Source organism: Dermacentor silvarum, chromosome 6, assembly GCF_013339745.2.
Source record: "Dermacentor silvarum isolate Dsil-2018 chromosome 6, BIME_Dsil_1.4, whole genome shotgun sequence".
In the NCBI taxonomy this organism is placed as follows: Eukaryota; Metazoa; Arthropoda; class Arachnida; order Ixodida; family Ixodidae; genus Dermacentor; species Dermacentor silvarum.
In genome coordinates, this window is record NC_051159.1 from 147,174,962 (window position 1) to 147,196,051 (window position 21,090).

The following is a 21,090-nucleotide window of genomic DNA, read 5'->3' on the forward strand; positions in this document are numbered from 1 at the left end:
AATACGGCGCAGCCGCTAACACGCACGTGTTCACTTCGTCTTCTGCTGCACACGGGAGCTACAATAATCATAACAAGAATAACTTCATGGCTCACAACTTACCTGGTAGTGCTAGCGCAGGAGGATCTTGTGGTGCCACATGAGGAACGTCTTTGCTCGCGCACACCCCGATGAGCGAAATAGCGGCGACGAACAAAATAAGACTACGCATCTTCACTGTGCCGAACCACCGCAGCTGCCGCACCTTTTACGGTTGCACTTCAGGCCGGTGCTGAGGTCTGACATATGTCACCCGGCGCTATAGCGTAAGCTGTTATCGCAGTGGACATTTGACCTTTATCGTTTTTAGTGCGCCGTCCCTTATCTGCTGCCAATCAGTCCTCGTGAGATGGAGCTCCGCAGTTTCGTTGCGCGACGTCCTTCACCTTCCCCGTGCTCCTCACCATTTGCACTCTATGCGATTAGATTACGCGTGGCACGTGCTGGAGCGCTAATAATTCGTTAAACAGATGGCAAGCTGCAATTTCAGTGGGAGAGAAAATTAAGTGGGAAGTAATGCGCAAGTAGGTCAACTAGACGTCCTGTCGGTTTTCTACCGTCCGCAGGGAGAACGGAGTTAAGACATGAAAAGAACGAAAGAGAAAAGAGAATGAAAGAAAGTTAAAAAAATACTGAAGGTGTCGTTTTGTTCAGACGTGCACATCGAAAATTTGGATGACGCTTAAGCTTCGCCTTTAAGAGTGGAACGCGATAACATTCAAAAATCCCTGGCTGCTCATCGGGCTTTTTTCTCCCATATTCAAATTACAATCAGACGCTATCACGTCTGTAGGTTGTGGTTAAATCGCACTTTACGATTTTTCTGACGTATTTTACTTTGAGAAATTAAATTTTCTTCACTAATGCCTAGCGCCATGCGGAGGGCCTGCGCGTTAGGGGTGGTTCGGGATGATTATCTCCGCCAACGACGTTGGTGAGCCCGCGCAAACGCTGACAACAGATTTTCTGCGACACGGGGCCCTTCAACAGTATACCCGCTCACTGAGGCCTGTCGACTCGAGAACTGAATGCGCGTATTGCTTTCGGCGGCTTGTGAAACATGTAGTCACTGTCCAAGTACTTCGATCACACACAATGATCTCGAATACAGCTGCCCGAAAGAGGTGCGTAGCAGAAGGCGTGGCCGTCATAGCAGAAACATATCCACAGGAGACGTTCAATAAACTCCTCATACCTGCAACTGTCGCGCGAAAGCGTGTCACTCTTCTCAATGAGCAAAAAAAAATTGTCAGTCACTTCAGTATCCTTGATTTGATTGTGAAAGCATTCTGACTTCTCAATGTTACCGCCATTATAGACTTCGTAAGTACTACAAAGTGTTTGAGTTCCGTTCTTTGCTTTTCTTTAACTGCGTTCATTAATCCCCAGGCTGCAACCATTCATAACTCATCGCCAAATAGCTACGGCTTCATATTATGATTCCTTCATTATATGCTTCATGACGTGACACGTCACGTGACATCATATAGGAGCCCCTTGGAATCAATTTCACTTCCAATTATCACGCGACCATGATACGTGACTTCATACGTTATCACGTGTCCCTAACAACTCTACCTTATTCCACCTCAATCCACCGTAATTCACCTTAATCCACCTTGCTCCAGTTTCTACCAACCTTAATCCACCTTAATCCACATTAATCAACCTTGATCCACTTCCATTCACCTTCATTCACTATACTTCACCTTAATTGACTTTACTGCGCCGTAAGTCACTTTACTACAACTTAAGTCGCCGTACTGTAACGTCGGAGCCAGATGGCTGCGACGTGAGGTGTGCAATGACGCACACATAGGCAACCCTTTAGTCAGCAAGAACCGCGGAGGTGCCGCGGCGTCTGGTAAGCGTGCTCGTCTCGCACCCCAGTGGCCCGGGCTCGATTCTCATCCGGGCCCAAATGTACCAAATTTTCTTTTCAAAGACATCAATTTGTTTCGGGAACCTCCCTGAGAAATTTGACGCCAATCCGAGAATTTATAGACGTGTGTTAACCTTTTGCGCCGTAGGCCATTTTGTTCAAATATGTGGACACTCCAGGCGGATTTCTGCCGTCGTCGTCGCCGTGAGGTTCCGTATAAAGTCCAAGGGCATTGTTCTCCGACAGCAACTGTGCATTTCGCGACCGCGCATATGGGAAGCCGCCGATCGCGGCTAAATCTTGCGCGCGCAAGGAGTGAGAGATGGGGAGGGGGGAGGTGGAGTTTGACTCCGGCACCAACTGCGTACTTTGCATGGCCGCTCACGGTCGCGCACGCCTTATCTTGAAAGCAATCTGCAGGCGGCTCATACCTTTATGCGTGCGGCGTTCTCGTCACTCAGTTTGCGTTCAAGCGATACACAGCACGAAGGGTACTTCGCTTGCTGCTGCTGCCGCGCCTCCTGACACCAGCGTTTCGACAGCTAGTGTCCGTGGTCATCGAGTGTGATGTGTTCAATGTTTGTCTGTGCGCGCTGACACCATGCTTGTTAATTTAGTTAGCAGCGAATATTTCCAAGTTTATATCCTTACACCCTATAGTTGTCTACAAATTTTCTATCGCAATCGATGCTTCTTCGTCTTTCGGGCGAAACTGCGGCTCTTTTTTTGGTACAATCGCTTGACCACGCCGGATTTTCTGCCTCATGGCACATATAATGCTTTCGCATGAATAAGTGTGTCAACCAATGCTACACCAAGGCATAAGCGACAAAATAACATTTCGAAAAAGCGTTTCCACTCTCTCCATATTAGAAGCGCTAGCACGTGTTGTTTCTTGCGAAAGCGTCAAATGGCCCATTGGGCGAAAAAGCCGGCGTCTGTCGTCTGTAGCAGCGAAACGGCACCTAAAATCGCATTGCCCTTGTCTGCGACGCCACGTCCCGAGTGCGCCTCGGCGGAGCAGAGGGGCGATAGCGTACACGAATTGGTCGTTAGCGCGCCAGGTGTTGCGTGAGGGGAGAGGGCAAACACATCACCCTCGCTCTCGGCAAGAGCGCTCCTCGACGGAGCAGAGCCAACGTCTCCTTGGTAGCGGGCTTGTGCACTATGCTTTATGACATCATGTTACTTGTACCGAAATTTCCACTGTCAAGCCCGGCGTGACTAAATCGATGACGTCAAAATCACCGCGGCTTACTCGGGAGCATTCCCAATAGATTCTACGGCAGTCGGGCAAGGTAGCATGACGTCATGGACCGAAGTGCGCATGCCTTGTGTTATTCAAGAGGCGTTGACAGACCGAGCGAAAGGGAACACCTGCTGCAGCAATAGTGCGCCATATGTTGCATGAGGGGAGAGGGCATCGCTGCGACGCGTCGCCCGGTGGACAAAGCCAGATGGGAGGCATGTGGCGTTGTCACCGCAGGCTGCTACTGCTTGATGGCTCGGGCAGCGTGTACCGCTATGCATGGTACATTAGTCGCAGCGTAAAAACTCGAAGGACCACTCAGTGTTCTTCAATTGGACATTAATGCTTTCGCATTCACAACCCATAAGAAGTCCGTAGGTGTCCTCGGATTTGTTTTTAGGTTTTACTCAATGAAGTTATAGGTCTTGAGTTTATTCGTAGCCTACGAGAACGGATCGAAGACGTAGCCATTTAGGGTGATGAAAGGAAAGTTTCGTGACTATGGTAGAAGAGGGAAAAGGATAATTTGAAATATCCGTTACTTGTCCGCTCTGTGCACTCAGCAGGCTAACGCTCAGCGCTTTTGTATGCTCCCTAGTGCGTCGTTCGTGCTTAGATTTTTTTTTTGTACGAGACGTCATAATTACTTGTTTGTTAGCATGGGTCTGCGTACGTACACAGCGCAAGTACTTGCGATTCTCTGTTGAAATGCTGTCGGGTATGCGTATCACACAAGTTGCTGAAAGAGACAAGGTCAACTTCAAGACGGATTTGTTGTTACAGGCTCACAAGACAAACTTGACCTGCTCTGCAGCGTTAAGGCAAAATACGCACACAGTAAATCATTGAAAATTCCGAAGCTGAAACATGTTGCGAGAACTATCGTGGTCATGAAATCGCATTTCAATTAGTTCGAAGTCATTGTGGCCTAATTGAAAAAGAATGGGTGGGCGATTTCACGAAATATACGCACGAGCATGAAGAATACACCAGTCTGCTGTTCCATTCACGACGTTACAAGTATCATACACAAAACTCTCAGCGATATCATCTGCGGCATGATCCAAAGAAGAGGCAAGATCTATTCTCTATACCATAGACCCTGGACTATCTGTATTTGAAGGGACCGCGAAGCATGCAGCTTGTTTTACCGCTTTCGCCTTGGCGTTGCCCACTTTGTTTAGGCACTGTCGAATTCAAGTTCACCGTGCAAGCTCCGCGTAGTGCGCTTGTGCAGCGGTGGAGGAGGACTTGTAGCCACCACGTTGCTGGACTGCCCCCAGTATGCCTAGCAAAACCAATACCTACGATACAAACTTAGGGTCCTGGGCCAGCATCCATTCATTATCACTTGGAGCAATATTTGAGTTTTCCTTGCAGTGAAAGACTTTATCGGTAGGGACATATCAACTGAAAACATTGGAGACACTTTATGCAGAAACTCGCGCTTGTTTTTATATTGTGCGTTTTATTCCTTGCGCGCGATAAAGTATCCTTCTTGGAGACAGTACTTCATGTATTTGTCCAGACAAATTTCTTCTTTTTTTTTTACAGCGCAGATGTTATACCCTAGTTTCCAGCGGATCGTTGCGTGCGTAGACCGAGCGCGGAGACCAAAAACGGCGTAGCCTCGATACAAAGCAAAAGCGTATCGCCGGTGTGACCCAGCTGCGTTTAATTGTTAATGGGTGTGTCTCTTTCGCTGGTGACGTCACGCACTGCATAGGCACGTTAACTCAGTTGCGTTCCGGCCGCGTATGGTGTGGACCGAGGAAGAACATCATGAGCCTTCGAAGAACGACGGCGTGAGCAGAATCGCGAATGGGCGCGAAGGCGGCGGGATGATGATAACGCCTCCCGCCGCCTTCGCGCCCATTTCCGCTCGAGCACCTTTACAGAAACCATGGCCGTCTACCATAGCAACCGCAAAGCTATAGTAACCTTAGTGACAAAATAATAAAGACATTAGACAATGACAATCCATGTGGAATGTGTCTTTATTTAAATCAATATAGTTTATCACCATATATACAGTTCCGCTGACCATTCACCTTCACAGAGTGGAATGGCATTCAGTTTTTTTTTTCTATTAGTCAAATAGAGTAATGGGAGGCGTACTGCTTCCGACCTCTCCGCTTGAGCACTATTAAACACTGGCTACCAAGGATTTGCCGCAGAAACTACGACCTTTAAACAAGCCAAAGAGAACGGCTATCGAGTATATTCTGACGAGCGACGCTTCCAGAGCAGCAAAATTTATTGAACTATCGATTCGCGCCCCTTTTTCCACAGGCACATATCTATGTTCTATATCTACCATGGCTGATGCCACCAGCTACTTCTCACTTCGCCTAACGCTACATTTCAGAGATAGGCCGCTTCAAACAAATAAACATGAAAATAATAATAGGAAATGTAATAAGTGTTAACGTACTATCACATAGTTTACAGGAAGATAAAAATGGACTATTGTACGTTTCAACGCACACAACTTGCAGAGCAAGTAATGACCGGTAGTAAAAAGTGAAATTACAATTAATTATGTCGCAGTCACTTTCAATACACATCTAGTTGAAGCTATTGACACAGGATACAACACAGGATACTATATTTACCACTAACATGGATACACCATCACGAATAATTAACATAGAACACTTGCCAGTGAATGGAATGTCAGTGATGGCACTATTTTCATAGGCATCATAACATTTTGTGAACGCATTGTAAATGACATAAGCACGTTAAGTGCTTCTGCAAACGCTTTTATCAAAGGAAACGTGGTTGCTCCTCGACTACCACCACCTATCATTCTCCATTCAAATCAAAGAGCCTCGTAGTTTTTTAGGGGAGCAGGTCTATGCGATAGGCGCAATGCACTTAGCGCCGAATGTCTTTATCGGGTGACGACGACGCCTGCTCAACACGATGACGTTATATCGCTCCCATGTTGGCGCACGGAAGTGTCATCGCTGACGCAAGTAGTGGCGTTTCATACAGCTTTGTAATACAAGGAGGAGAAAGAGCCGTAGAACAAGCTGGGGGTTGGACACTCCCAGCTTGAGTGCCTGGCATTAAAATCCCCAACTATCACTAAGGGGCTCCCCTTGGCCATTTTTGCTGTCTCTTGGAATTACTTGCCGAACGTTGCTCTTTTATGACATGGGGAGCTGTAGATATTAATTATGAAGGCACTCTTTCCTCTGGTGCCGTTATATGTGATTTCTGTTATTATATGCGGAATTTCCGTTCCTTCTATGGGTTTGTGACATATTGCTGTAACTTTCTTGTCCACCAATGTTGCGACCTTCCAGTTTTCATCTTTGGTTTGTTCCGGCTTCTTGTAATGCTATGATAGCTGACAACCTTTGTTGTGTCATCACCAGCTGTGCACTCTTCTGAAGCGTGCTTTTGATGTTAAGTATTGTTTATCACCTGGGTCATGGCCGACAGGCCTGGCCTGTTGTAAACCTTCTCTGCTGTTTTTTATGTTACTGCCTGTGGCACGCTTTTGTAACGCTTTCGTGAATTCTATTTGATGTGCCTGGGTTTTCTTGTCCAGAACATCTAGTTTTCGATCTACCTGTATCATCACCTGCTCTATGATTGTGGGTATAACTTCTTTTATGGGTTCTTTCAATATCGACAGGGTAATTATGGTGTCGCCTTCTAAGTTCGGTAGTTTCTGCCCTTTCTGTCCTGCCTGGGCAGGTGTACGTCCTTGTTGTGGTTGCTGTGTTTGATGCTTTTTCAATTTCTAGGTCTCCTATTCGCACTCGCGTTAGATCTAGTTCGTGTTCTAGGCGCGTGAGTTGTGTTGCTGTTTGGTGTGCAGATTGGGAAGCGATTGGCTGCCCATCTCACCTTGTTTTTGGCTTCCTTGTTATGCTTCTTCTTGCTCTTTTGCTGCTGTTGTTTTGTTATTTGGCCCCTCTCTTGGTCACTGTCCCTGGAGTTGGACTGGTCTCGGGAGCTGGACCTGCAACGGGCCCCATCTCGTGATGCAGAGTCCTCGTGGTCCTTGCGGAACCAGCGTCTCTTCAGGATCCCGTTGGTTTGTGGTCGGCTCTGACGTTGCGACAGTTGTGGCCTGCCCTTTTGTGGGACCCATTTCAGTTTCATGGCGCATTCCGATGCCGCCGTGGGATGAGACCCCCCGAACAGGGCGCACTCTGGTTCACACGTGTTGTTCTCAGGAGGGTCCCTTAGCCTACAGTTTCTGCACGCCTTTGCCGTTGGCGTTGGGCAAACGTCCGTTATATGTCCTTGGCTTTTGCGCAGTTTGCCGTATTGTCGGGTAGGGCGATAAGGAACACATGGCATTTCGCCACCGCAATAGTTGACGACGCGTGGCACTATCGGTCCATCCAACGAGATCACTGCGGTTTCAGACTTGCCGAGCATCCGGGCTTGGACGATTGTTACTCCTTGCGTGCGCACTCGGAGATGACTTAGGAGTTCATCTTCTGGGGTTTCGCGTTCCAGCCCATGTATCACTTCTTTAAGGTATCCTTCAGGGGTGGTTATGTAGGTGTTGATCGGATGTTTAGCACTGTTGAGCTCCAGCGTTTTGATCTTCAGGATCTTCTCCACCACTTGTTCGTAGGGGGTACTTGCAATGATTGTGTTTGACCCGTTGCGGAGGCGAAGCAGAAATTTATCGCTCTTGCCAGTCTCCGGGTCGCGGCTTGCAAGTTCTAATGCTCGTGCAACTTCATAGGTTTTAAGTTCTTTAACTAGCCCTGGCTTGGGCCGCATGATAAATGTTATGTCGTTTCTCGGTAGCACCGCGGCGCGCGTTCGCCGTCAAGCCCTTGCAGACGCTCCCCGCGTTAGCTCGCTCTCCTTTAGGCGTTCTGGCGTCGCAACTGTAGCCCTCGCCGCCGCCTCGAGCTCCGCTGTCATCAGGGGCTGCTCGCACTTGTTTTCGTAAACGTTTTCGCTCTCGCAACGATGTTGTTGTTGTTGTTGTTGCTTCAAAACATGGCTGCAATTTTCCACTGATGATGATGATAACCTCAGAAGATGGCTCGTACCCACTTCGGGGGATTGGCCAAGAATTGAGCACGTGAACTAATTAGATACGGTTCTTGAAACTACTGTTACAGTGCAATTTAGTAATCAGAACAGACAGAATAATTTTCCTATACTGCACTTTTTATAATATAAATGTCATGCTATATCTCTAATTGTAAAAGTATGGATTTAAAATTTTATTCGTTTTGTTGATTGAATGAAACCACAAACGGCATCAAGCACGTCCCTGTGGCTAAAGCCGAATACCGAGGCACCGAAAGAGAGTACTATTTCTGATGTTAAATTTACCCCTAATTTAGCAAGTGGAAATTTAAGAAGTCTTTTTCTTTGCAATTTATATACCGGCGACATATTAAAAAGTAGTGTTCTACGGTTTCTATTTCTAGACAGAATGGACACAGCGGCGATATCGCCTGACCAGCCCTACTTCTGATTGTCTTGATGGACACCAATGTACATTCCACGGAAATTTTAGGTGCTGAAATTCAGTCCATGAGGTTATTGTTTCAATTATATCGCTACGAATTGAAAAATTCCGATATCTGATCGCGGTTATTTGTGCCACCACTGGAAGGACCGATATTATTGGTCCATTCAGTGATGCTCGCGCTAATGAATTGGCCATTTCATTTAAATGTAATCCGCAGTGTCCTGGTACCCATAATAATGTTACAAGATTCAGCTGGGAGGGAACTAATGTTAGAAACGTCTTTAGAGCTGATGAATTAGTTGAAGCTGTAAGCGCAGTACAGACAGAAAGGGAATCTGTTATAATACCCGCGCTGGATTCATTTGAAGGGAGTTTACGCAGTGCAAGAATCATTGCTAAGAGCTCAGCTTCAAATACGGGAGTAAAATCTGGCAATCTCAAGGAGAGTGACCAGCCAAGCGACATCGAGAAAATGCCTACGCCCGCCTTATCGTCGTTCACAGAAGCGTCATTGGCTATTATGTTAATTGTGTGTACTTGCGCAAGGTAATCTTGCAATATATTATTTAATAACCTGACTGAATGAAACTTAGGGTTCTGTGGGAAAATTTCATCAAATTCAATCTTTAAATTTTGATTTGAGTCATATGATGGAATAAGTCTCGTATTTTTACACTTTGAACTGTCTAATTGTTTTTGTACAAAAATAATCTGTGGGGTGTGAAAACGTGGCCAATGAGCTAGAAAGAAGGAGTTTGGATCGTTTATAAATACATACTCGGATCGTCTAATTGGAAAACTGTAAAATTTTAGAAATGTTAGTATCGTTAAGATGCGGAATCTGCAGGGCAATGTTGGTAGATAGACAAACTTTAATTCAAATATAGTTTTGTCTTGCCCCAATGGGGCATCGCTAATGGTCGGGGGCCCTAGTCGAGGGCTCCGCTGGCTTTTGCCATCTTCTCTGCTCTCTGGATCAGCTTGAGCTGGTCGTCGAGGGCCGAGCTGGACAGCAGTGCCTCCCATTGCTCCCTCGTGGTGTTCGTGTCATGGTGTTCTATGTTGTGTAGCGTGCACTCCCACGTAATGTGGTATAGGGTTGGTGTGGCCCCACACCACGGGCATTCGTCCCTGTAGGCTGTGGGGTGCAGGCGATGTAATATGTGTAGGTTCGTGTAAGTGCCTGTCTGAAGCCTACGCCAGGCAGCGGCATCCTCCGTCTTTAGTATTCGATGGGGTGGGGGATATCGCAAGCGACTCCCTCTGTGCTAGTTCAGGATTGCTGAATACTCGGGGTCTACTGGGTCAGGGTCATCTGCAGTCGGCGTGATGAGTGCTCGGTTATGTGCAAATTCTCGAGCTGCTCTGTCGGCATACAGGTTACCCGTGATGGCAGCGTGACCCGGTATCCAAATGATGGTTATGATGGTGTTGTCGTCAGTGTCCTCCTTGGGTATTTGGGCTAGGACTTGTGCCGCAGGTCTTGCGATTCTTCCCTGTAGGAAGTTGCGGCAGGCCAGCTGGGAGTCCGTGAGGATCGTCAGTGGTTTACTTGCGTGTTGACCTTCGCGGATGGCTAACGCGATGGCCAGTTCTTCCGCTTCCGTGATCGTGCAGGGGCGGGTCGATGCACTGGAGGTGACGTGGCCTCGGCGGTCGCAGACCACTGCCACTCCGCCCTTTTTCTTTGTTCCATACATAGCGGCGTCCGTAAAACGGGCCGTGGTATCGAACCTGAATGTTTTCTCTATGTATTGGGCCCTTGCTTTCCTCCTTCCGGAGTGTAGGTTAGGGTCCATGTTGCGTGGTATTGGGGCAATGTGATACCTGTCCTGGACGTGACGAGGTATCGTGCAGGTTTCTTGGGTTCGTGTTGTTGTGGCTTTGAAGCCCAAAATTTGTAGGACCTGCCGGCCCGTGTGAGTCCGCGCAAGTCTCTGTTGTTGTGAGACGTGGAGGGCTTCTGTGAGTTCGCTGAGGGTGTTGTGTAACCCCAGCGCCAATAATTTCTCAGTCGATGTACTCATCGGCAGGCGGAGAGCGGTCTTGAAAGCCATCCTCAAGAGCGTGTCGGCCTGTTTCGTCTCGGATTGTGTGAGATGGTAGTAGGGCAGGCTGTATGTGATTCTGCTCACCACCAGGCTTTTGACCAGTCGGAGTGTGTCCCCTTCCTTCATGCCTCTATTCTTCGATGTTACACGGGATATCATGCGTGATATCGCCTTGACACTGGTTTTGAGGAGCGTAAGGGTGTGTGTAGCACGCTGGTTAGACTGCAGCCACATGCCCAGCACCCTGAGCAATGACGTTTCTGGTATGAGGCTCCCGTTGAGGTGTACCTCGATTTTTTGTGTTGGGTCTGTGGGGACTGTGTGGTTACCCCGGTCTCGCCAGACTCGTATGAGTTCAGATTTCTCGGGCGAGCATTGTAGTCCCCATTGGCTGACGTATTCTTGGATGAGGTCAGCTGCAGTTTGCAGCCGTTCTTCTTTTTCAATAAGGGACCCTGTTGTGGTCCAGAGTGTTATGTCGTCTGCGTAGAAGGCGTGGTGTAGGCCTTCTACGTCCTGCAGTTTTCTTGCGAGGCCGATCATGGCGACATTGAAGAGCGTGGGTGAGATGACTGCTCCTTGTGGTGTGCCCTTGTTGGGAGGGTGGTATACTGCAGTCTGGATCTCCCCAATCTTCAGCTCTGCCGTGCGGTGGCTTAGGAAGCTCTGAACGTACTTGTACGTTCGCTCACCGCAGTTGGTGTTGGCGAGCCCTTCTAGGATTCCTTGGTGGCTGACGTTGTCGAAAGCTCCTTTGATGTCGATTGCTAGGAGGGCATGTTCGCCGCTGCGGGGAACGTTGCTGAGGACTTCTTCCTTGATTTGGAGTAAAACGTCTTGTGTGGACAAGCCTGCGCGGAAACCAAACATGGTGTCTGGCAGGTGCTTGTTGTCTTCTAAGTGTCCCTGTAGTCTCTTGGTAATGTTGGTGTTGGTAATGTTGCAATGTTGGTAGGCGCACTTCCTGATAAAGAACATTGTTTGCTACAAACCTAGGGAGTCCCAGGCACAGGCGCCGGGCTTCCAGCTCCAAAAGAACCAGAGGCTTAGTTTTATAAGCAGGGCTTCCTGAGAATAATACACAGCCGAATTCCAATATTGGACGCATGTACATTTTGTATATCATTATGAGAGCGTCCCTGAGTAGCCCATACTTTCGGTTGCTCAGTCTACGTAGTAAACCTAAAGCACGCTGTGCCTTAGATGCTACATTTTCTATATGTGGACTCCAGTTGAGTTTTCCATCACAAATGATACCTAAATATTTAAGAGACTCAACCTGGGGAATTGGTTCTTGATTGTAAACTATAGAGATTGAAACCGGATCCGTTAGTGGGAACACCAATATTGCGCTTTTACTTACATTTAATGTCATGCAAATTGATTGAAGCCATACTTCAAGCATACTCAAGTATCTCTGAAATTTTTGGTATAAACAATATATGTCGTTATCGGCCGCGAAGAATGCAATATCATCTGCATAAACGTAAACTTGCACGTCCTGATTGGCTGGAATGGAGCTCACTATTATGTTAAATAATATTGGAGATAAGACTGCTCCTTGGGGGACACCACGAGTCTGTTTGAATTTAGAGGAAGAGCAGCCGTCCTTAAAGCAATAAAATTCTCTTGATCTGAAAAATTCTGCCAACCACGCAATAATATATTTTGGGATATTATGATTCCGCAGTACATTCAGTAAAACTATGTTCCACGGAGTCATATGCTTTAGCTATGTCTAATGTAACTAAAGCGGAATATTGTCTTCTTTTTCTAGCGAGTTGTATGCGGCTCTCTAAATCAGCATGGGCACACCATATAGGGCATTCAGCTCTGAAGTCTATTTGATTTTGATTCAATATTAAATTATCCGACATCCAGACAGTAATTCTGTAATGTAGAATCCTCTCTATGAGTTTGACCATATTAGAAGTAAGAGAGATAGGTCTGATGTTTTCTATGGTGTAACCTAATCCTTGTTTTTTAGGTATCGGGATTACTTTAGCTAGTTTCCAATCGTATGGTATCCAGGCGTTGTTTAGAGAATAGTTTATAATGCTTAGGAGGTCACAAGGCGATAGTTCAAATAAAATATTTATCATATGCACTGTATTTCCATCAGGACCTGGAGCTGACAAGGGTAAGTTTCGAATTACTTGAGCTAATTCAGGCACAGTAACTTCGTTAAAGTCAGACGTTAGGGCTGGTTTTTGCAAGTTATGTGGCATAGATGGCATGAATCTACGCTGAAGGCCGTTTGAAATCTGTTCTAGTGATTTTGTCATTTCATCAGATGATAGAGTTACATAATCAATATTAATTGGTGGCGGCAGAATTTTTCGATTTCGCATATATCTAAACAGCGCCTTTTTGTTTTTGGGATTTGAAAGAAAATCATAGTGTTTTCTATCATAATCTTCTTTAGATTTAGCTACTGTGCGTTTAAATACAGCAGCGTAAAATTTGTAATGAGCCCAATTTTTGGGGGACTGGTTATAAAGTAGTTTCTTCCAAGCTGCTTTTCTTCGTCTGTAGTCTCGTGTACAGTCTGGATTACACCAAGGACTATGAGAGGCTCTCTTGGCAGACTCAACAATAAATTCAGCTTCTTTGTATGATCGTTTGATTACAGCACAAATTTTCATAGGTTTTGTTTCTTCGCGCTCTTCAGAATGGTGAGCTAAATGTGCTTTTAAATCATCTCTAAATATATTGTAGTTTACGAATACTCGGATCTGAGAGCACGATGGTATTAACGGGCAAGCAATTTCAAATAAGATTGGACAGTGATCACTGTTGGTGGCACAGTCCAAGGCTGCCCAAGATTAACTTGTGAGAGATGAACTTATGAAACTTAAATCTCAGGCTGAGCGCGACCGATTGCAAACAAATGTAGGAATTCTAGTGTTGAGACAAGTCATATGGTTATCTATTGACCAATCCCACAAACGTTTGCCACATTGATCTGTGCGAAAACCCCAACACGTGTGATGGGATTTGAAATCTCCCACAAGGATTTTATCCTTGCACCATGACGACACCACGGAATCGAAACATCGAGTGTCTTGCACACCTGCAGGAAAGTATGCATTTACTAAAGAGAATGGTAGGCAGCCCGGTAAGGCTACATCTAAGGCAAAAATTTAACTTTCAGGGGACATATGCTTATATGAAATCTTCACCTTAAGACTAACTCTATTACTAATGAAAAATGCTAAACCTCCGCCTTTCGAACGACGGTCTAATCGGAAAGATCGGAAGTTATTTATATGAAAAGATTGATGTGTTGAAAGCCATGTTTCTTGCAGTGCAATAATATCCGGGGAGAATTTCGATGCCAAATACAATAAATCTGTTACGGCAGAGTGAATGGATCGGCAATTCCAATGAAGAATTTTGAGGAATCCTATGGTTGCGAAAGGATTGACTCAGTAACTGCTTTACTTAAAATGCTGTCTTTTAAGAAATCGTTCTTTGTAAGGTTGTCTTTGAGGTATTTTTTCGTCTTTGAGTGAATAAGTGAAGTGGCTGTTTTCGACAACGGGGATCTAGATCGCTTTAGCGATCGGGGGTCCATGTCCATTTCATCTGAGCTTTCTGCATCCGCATTGATGCCTTCACTGTGGTTGTTGCTTACATCAAGAGATGGACCAGCAATTTGATCATCTTGGGACGTGATTTTAGGCGCTACCTCTTCATTGATGGTCGTGAACACTCAGTAGTTTGCGAAGTCATGCTAATAGCTGCTGTTGTGCCGAATATCTGTGCTATCTGGTTAGTTAGGATTTGTGACAAGGACTCACACAGGTTTCCAGCTAGTCGCTCCATGGCCTTCTTCATTGCCCTTTCGACTGCATCAGCAATAGGAATTGAAAGAGACGCTTCCGTCGCGATTGTATGACGGGCTGTGACAGCTGCGTATCCCTGTGTTCTAGCCTGCATTTCAGATATGGCTTCTTGACGAGAACAACGTCTTCGTTCAATGATTTCTAGAACTTGTATTTCTCGTGCCCTTGCCGAGCAATTCAAATCATCAGCACAGTGGCCTTCATTGCAGAGGCAGCACTTTTCTTCCTTGGTGGTGCACTCGCTGGAATTGTGTTCCTGCCCACAAACTCGGCACCTAGGAGCAGACCTACATCCTCTCATAGTGTGTCCGTAGCGCCAACACTATACACATTGGAGAGGACGAGGGGATAGAGGTTCCACTCGATAGATTAGGGGCCATGCCTTAATTTCTGTTGGTCTATCTGTCCCTGCAAACGTTACAATGACCGATTCAGTAGGAATTTTGCTCTTATCTACCACACGTCCGCATCGATAAACTGAAATTGCACCTGCTGGTGAAAACATCTCTAATATTTCTGTTGGTGTCATGTTAACATCAACGCCACGCACCAGCCCTTTCACACACGCCAACTGAGGTGGAATGAATGCCCTTACCGGATTCGAAGCAAACGTGGAACACCTAAGAAGGTCTTGTACGCAGGGCTGGTCTGGGGAAAAACATAGAATACCTCCTCTGCCAAACTGGCGGACCTCTATGATATTCAGGAAATGGGCTGTCGCTGATCGCAGTTCCGCCTGAATCGCTTTCGGATTCTTCATCCGTATGAAGCCATCATTGGTTGGGACGATAGCCACGGGAACTGATCTGACGCCGTTGCGCAGAAACAAATCCACAGGTAAATCCTGCGAGAGAATAGAGGCAGACCAGAGGAAATCCCCTGGCCCTGGTGACGAAAATGACATCTGTCTGGTCTGATTGGCAAAAATGCACTTATTAGACAACAAATACTCTTCTAAAACAGTTAACAATCAAAAAAAAGTTAGCAACTACTCAATCCTTGGCCGCAACCCCCAGAGCCGAACACTCTGCACAAACCGCCAGGAGCTGATCAGCGCAGGAATCGGAGCATCTGCTGATGGCTGTTGTTGTTGTTGTCCTGAGTGGTTGTGGCGCATACCCACAGTAGGGGATTGGCCATGAATCGGGTGGTTATATTCGGTGCATAAAAACAAGGGAATTAACGAATAGAATACTGTAGTTTAGACAAGAAATTTTGTGAGACGAGAAGAAAAAAAACACTAAATAATAATAGGTTAAAAAAGAAATATATGAATAAAAGAAAACTATGGTGGCAAAGGTGACAATAAGTTTATCATGGTAATCGATTTGATTCAATGAGACAATTTTGGATTGCCAAGCAAGCATTTCTGTGGCTGAACCCAATAATGGAGGCTCCAAAAGATAGAATTACAGGTTCCGATAAATCTAGGCCAATATTGCGAAGCGGAATTTCCAGTAGTGTTTTCCTTATTGCAGAAAAACGCCTACAAGACAACAAGAAATGGTCTATTGCCTCCGCTTCGCCACAGAATGAGCATAATGGTGAGGGGACCAGACCAGACCTGTGTAAGTAAAAGTTTAACGTAGGGATACGGCAACGCAGCCTCGTGATGGCCACTTCAATTTTCCGGCTTTGGCAAAAGTCTCTGTGCCAAGGGTATAGGAGATGTCTGTATTCCAAAGAATTAGTTAGAGCAGAGCCTGACACTGCCTGCATAATGACACTCCTGCGAAATCTAGCAGCAGTGACATGAGCAGTCAAAGGACAATACGGAAAAATTGGTCCGGTTATCGATGCCTTGGCTAGTGAATCTGCTATTTCATTTATAAAAAGTCCTTTATGGCCAGGCACCCAAATTAAACGCGAACTTTTCAAATAACCAGCTATCAATGAATTAAACGTCCTCAATACGCGAGAGTCACAAGAAGCAGTGAGGGATGAGCATAATGACAATGAATCAGTGACTATCACGGCAGACGTAATTGATGGGTCTAATTTGCGTAGAGCCAGCACCACCGCCATAAATTCAGCTAAAAATATGGGTGTAAAATCTGGCAGCCGAAGAGAAAATGTCCAATCGAGAATAGGGGAAAATATACCAACACCTGATTTTTCCTCACATTGTCAGGCATCTGTCGCAATAACGATGTTTGTTTGCAGGCTCTGCAGATGATCTTGTAATATACCATCTTGAATACTATGTGGAAGTAATTTTGAATTATTAGGAAAGATGTCATCGAATTGAATATCAGTGGTAACAGATCTGTCGGGAATCGGAAGTACATCACAGATGCGCACATCCAAAGGGTCAAGTAAATGTTGCGTGAATGTAATTTGGGGAGTATGTGAACGCGGCCAGTTTACACGAAAAAACCAATCAGGTTGGGAAATGAATATTGTTTGAGAACGTCGCACCGGTGATTCGTAAATTCTCAAAAACGTCTGTACTGTCAAAAGATGGAACCTACACGAAAGAGGAGGAACACGGGATTCTAGATAAAGAACAGAATTTGCAACAAATTTAGGAATCCCTAGGCACAAACGTAATGCTTCCCTTTCTAAGAGGATAAAAGGGCGGGAAGTGTAAGCTGGAGCTCCAGAGAAGAGTGCGCAACCAAATTCTAATACAGGGTGAACGTACATGCGATATATCATTAGAAGTGTATCTCTTCTCAATCCTATTCGACGATTGCTCAGCCTGTGCAAAATGACAATTGCACGGGTACCTTTTCCAGTCACATGATCTATATGTGGTCGCCAGTTGAGAGAGGAGTTATAAATTATTCCAAGGTACTTAACCGATTCTACCTGTGGTATGTCTTGTAGGTGGTAAGAGAGAGAGAGATATGCACTGGGTCATTTATCGGGAAAACGAGAATGGCACATTTGCTGGTATTGAGTAAAAACTGGTTAACATCTAACCAGCTCTCCAGGGCACAAAGGTAAGTTTGCAGTCGTTGATATAACGTATGAATGTCATTTGCAGATGGGAAAACGCAATATCATCTGCATAAACATAAGTTGTGACTTCTTCATGATGGGGAATTGAGCTCTTGAGAATATTAAAAAGCGCCGGGGAAAGGACTGAACCTTGCTGTACTCCTCTCGTTTGTTTGCACCTAGAAGACGAAAAGTCGCTTTTGTAGCAGTAGAATTCTCTCACACTTAAAAATGAATGAATCCACGCTATTATATAAGCAGGAACACCACAAGATGTTAGCCGATTTATCAAAACTGTGTGTTTCACGGTATCATATGCTTTAGCGATATCAAGCGTCACTAAGGCAGCATATTGCTTATGACGTCGAGCAAGTTCTATCCGGCTTTCTAAGTCGACATGGGCATGCCAGATAGAGCAGCTAGCCCTGAAACCAATCTGACATAGACTAAAAATTGAATTATCGTTTACAAATTTCATGATACGAAGGTGAATAAGCCTCTCAATTAATTTTACTACATTCGACGTAAGCGCTATAGGCCTGATGTTCTCCAATGTATACCCTCCCCCTTGTTTCTTAAGTATCATTATTACTTTGGCAAGCTTCCATTGCAAAGGAATCCAAGCATTTTTAATCGAATAATTTACCACGTCTAAAAGAATTTCCGGCGATTCCTTTAACAATATTTTTAGCATTGCATTTGTGATTCCGTCAGGGCCCGGTGCTGTATTTGGCAAGCATTGTGCAGTCTGATTGAGCTCAGGTAATGAAATTGAGGTGAAGCCATCCGAAGAGTCTAAAGCATAATGAATAGTTGGAAACCGGGCTGCAAATCGATTTTCTAAACCTTTGGCAATCGCTTCTAAAGAAGAGCTAATTTCTTGCTGGGTCAAAACGATGGAGTCTAATGTTAACGGCGTTGGTAGCCCCTTTCTAGCGCGAAGAAATGCGAACAGAGCTCGCTTGTTTTTTGATTTTGATAGATAATCGTAATGCCTAATATTATATTCATCTTTGGCTCGGTTAACAGTACGTTTAAATACACCAGTGTGAAACTGTTAATTTTTCCAATTTGTCGGGCATTGATTATGGAGAAGTGTTTTCCAGGCTGCTTTTCTTTTCCTGTAATCACGCATACACTCATCATTCCACCAACGACAAGCGCTGCGTTTAGCCGAAGGGATGACAAATTCAGCTTGCTTCCGGGAACCCTCAAGAACCGAACAAATCATTGAAGCGATTTCCTCGTCATTGGCATTGGCAAGTTTCGAAACGGATGCAAGTAAGACAGTCTTAAATTTATTGTGGTTAACAAATGTGCACACCTGGTATTCTAAAGATGTTATTGGACACATGATTTCAAATGACACAGGAAGATGATCACTGTTGGTTGCTGAGTCAACCGTTAACCACGAAGAAACATTGAGGCCAGCTAGCACTACAAAATGTTAAGTCTAACACTGACCGAAAGTGGCCTCTAACAAATGTCACATGTCCTGTGTTCTGACATGAAAGGTTACTATCAATAGCCCATTCCCATAGTCGCTTACCACACAAATCTGTTTTTAGACCCCACGACACGTGATGCGAATTAAAATCTCCTGCGAACAAATTTTTTTTTCTACAGGCAGCTACAGTCCTATCAAGTTGACGCGTACTTTGCACACCGGTGGGGAAATAGGTATTAATAATTGAAAATGGTTGATACCCTGGGAGACATAACTCTATCGCCAAAATTTCGCAGTCGGAGTCCATGAATTTAAAAGAAAGGTTTGCCATATGACAAATTTTATTTGAAACAAGTATCAATAGTCCTCCGCCTCGCGGGTTACGATCTAATCGGAACGAACGAAAACCTTTCAAATGAAAATTTTTCTCTGGTGATAGCCAAGTTTCCTGAAGAAGTATAACATCTGGATTAAGCTGATGAGATAGGTAAAACAAATCTGTTAAAGCTGAGAAGATAGAGCGACAGTTCCACTGCCATACTTTCAACTGTCCAATGGTGCTGATGGCTACTGGCCGAGGCTTCTTCTTCTGCCGGGGCCACTGACCTTTCTTGGCTTTGTCGTCTTCCCTTGGTGAGTTTTCCTCCTCGTCGTCGTCGCTGGTTGATTCCCCCTGTACCACCTCGTCAGGTGAGAGGATCCCGCCGCAGATCCCACTTGGGTTCCGATGGCTTGGTCATTCATGTCCATGGTGTCCTGGGCTAGTTCCGGGTCTTTGTCCGTTGGGATTTGAACCGTCGCAGCGCTACGCTTGGGCCGGGAGCTGGCTGCCGGGGTTCCGCGCTCCGCTCCGCCGTTAGGCTTAGAGTGACGGGCCGGCATGCTGCGGCGGTGGTCTTATAGTTGTTAGAGGAAACCGGGTCCGCTTGTCCAAAAAATTACACCATCTTCTCGTAGGGGAACCCTGAGTAGTATGCGAAGCAGCCATGGGGTCGACTCAAAGTAGTTTTATCAGCTGTATAAACTTGGACATGCAGCAGCACCAGCAACGCGCAGAACTGTTGTCGGCGCCGTCGGCGTTTTGCCCGCGTTCGCACCGAACGCAGCACTAGCAACGCGCAGAACTGTGGTCGACGCCGTAGGCGTTTTGCCCGCGTTCGCACCGAACGTGCGCGACGTTGGTGACTGTTGCCGGTGCCTCTGCGGCGCCTACCGTCGCGCCTTTAACCTAAGCTGCTTCGCATTATCGCGCGCGGAGCCCCAGGTGTTACCATTCGTTGCGCAATCCGGAGAGGAGAGGAGAAATGCCGAGAGGAGAGGAGATGAGACAAGGAGTGGAGAGAAGGGGGAGGAGGGAGGAGAGGAGATGAGACAAGGAGAGGAGGGGGAGGGGGATGCGCATGCGCAGTAGGGGTGTGGACGCCGCACGGCGGAGGGAGGGAGGGAGTGACATTGCCCCGACCATAAGATGCTTCGCATCTAAAAATGTGGTATCAGCGAGATCCTGGTGCTTTCCTACACAGCTCCTGCAAATTTTTCAGGTGGTCACATGATTTTGACCGCTGCTAGGCACGATATTGACGGAACCGATGCGAACACGACTGCACTCCTCGACGCCACCTAGCGATCACCTTGATAGGTAATTTTCTACTTTTGCCAATGTAGCTGTAGAATCTTTGTAGATATTTCCCAAGATATTCACGTATGCCTCCTGTACACCTTGATTACGCAATGCCTCTATGACTGCTGGTATCTATACTGAATCAAATGCCGTTTCATAATATATTAAATCCATACAGAGAGGTTTATTGTACTCCGCAGATTTCTCGATTACCTGATTGATGACATGGATGTGATTCATTGGAGAATATCCCTTCCCGAAGCCAGCTTGTTCTCTTGATTGATTGAAGCCAAGTGTTGCCCTGATTCTATTGAAAATTATCTTGGTGAATATTTTACACAGTACTGAAAGCAAGCTAATGGGCCTATAATTTTTCAATTCTCTAACGTCTCCCTTCTTATGGAATAGTATAATGTTTGCGTTCTTCCAGCTCTCTGGTACACTTGAAGTCGTGAGGCATTGCGCATAAAGGGCCGCAAGCTTTTCAAGCATGATATCTCCTCCGTCTTTTATTAAATCGACTGTTATTCTATCTTCTCCACC

At 45.8% G+C, this 21,090-nt stretch overlaps 1 protein-coding gene across 1 annotated transcript in view; it reads right to left on the bottom strand.

The window, feature by feature from the left end:
- The window catches only part of LOC119456168 (glycoprotein antigen BM86-like), a 40,428-nt gene extending 40,154 nt beyond the window's left edge, over positions 1 to 274 (bottom strand). The window contains exon 1 of the mRNA XM_037717794.2: positions 103 to 274. Within this exon, the coding sequence (XP_037573722.1) occupies positions 103 to 211 (109 nt within the window). The 5' untranslated portion in view covers positions 212 to 274. The remainder of the gene's footprint in view (positions 1 to 102) is intronic.
- Positions 275 to 21,090: the final 20,816 nt, after the last annotated feature.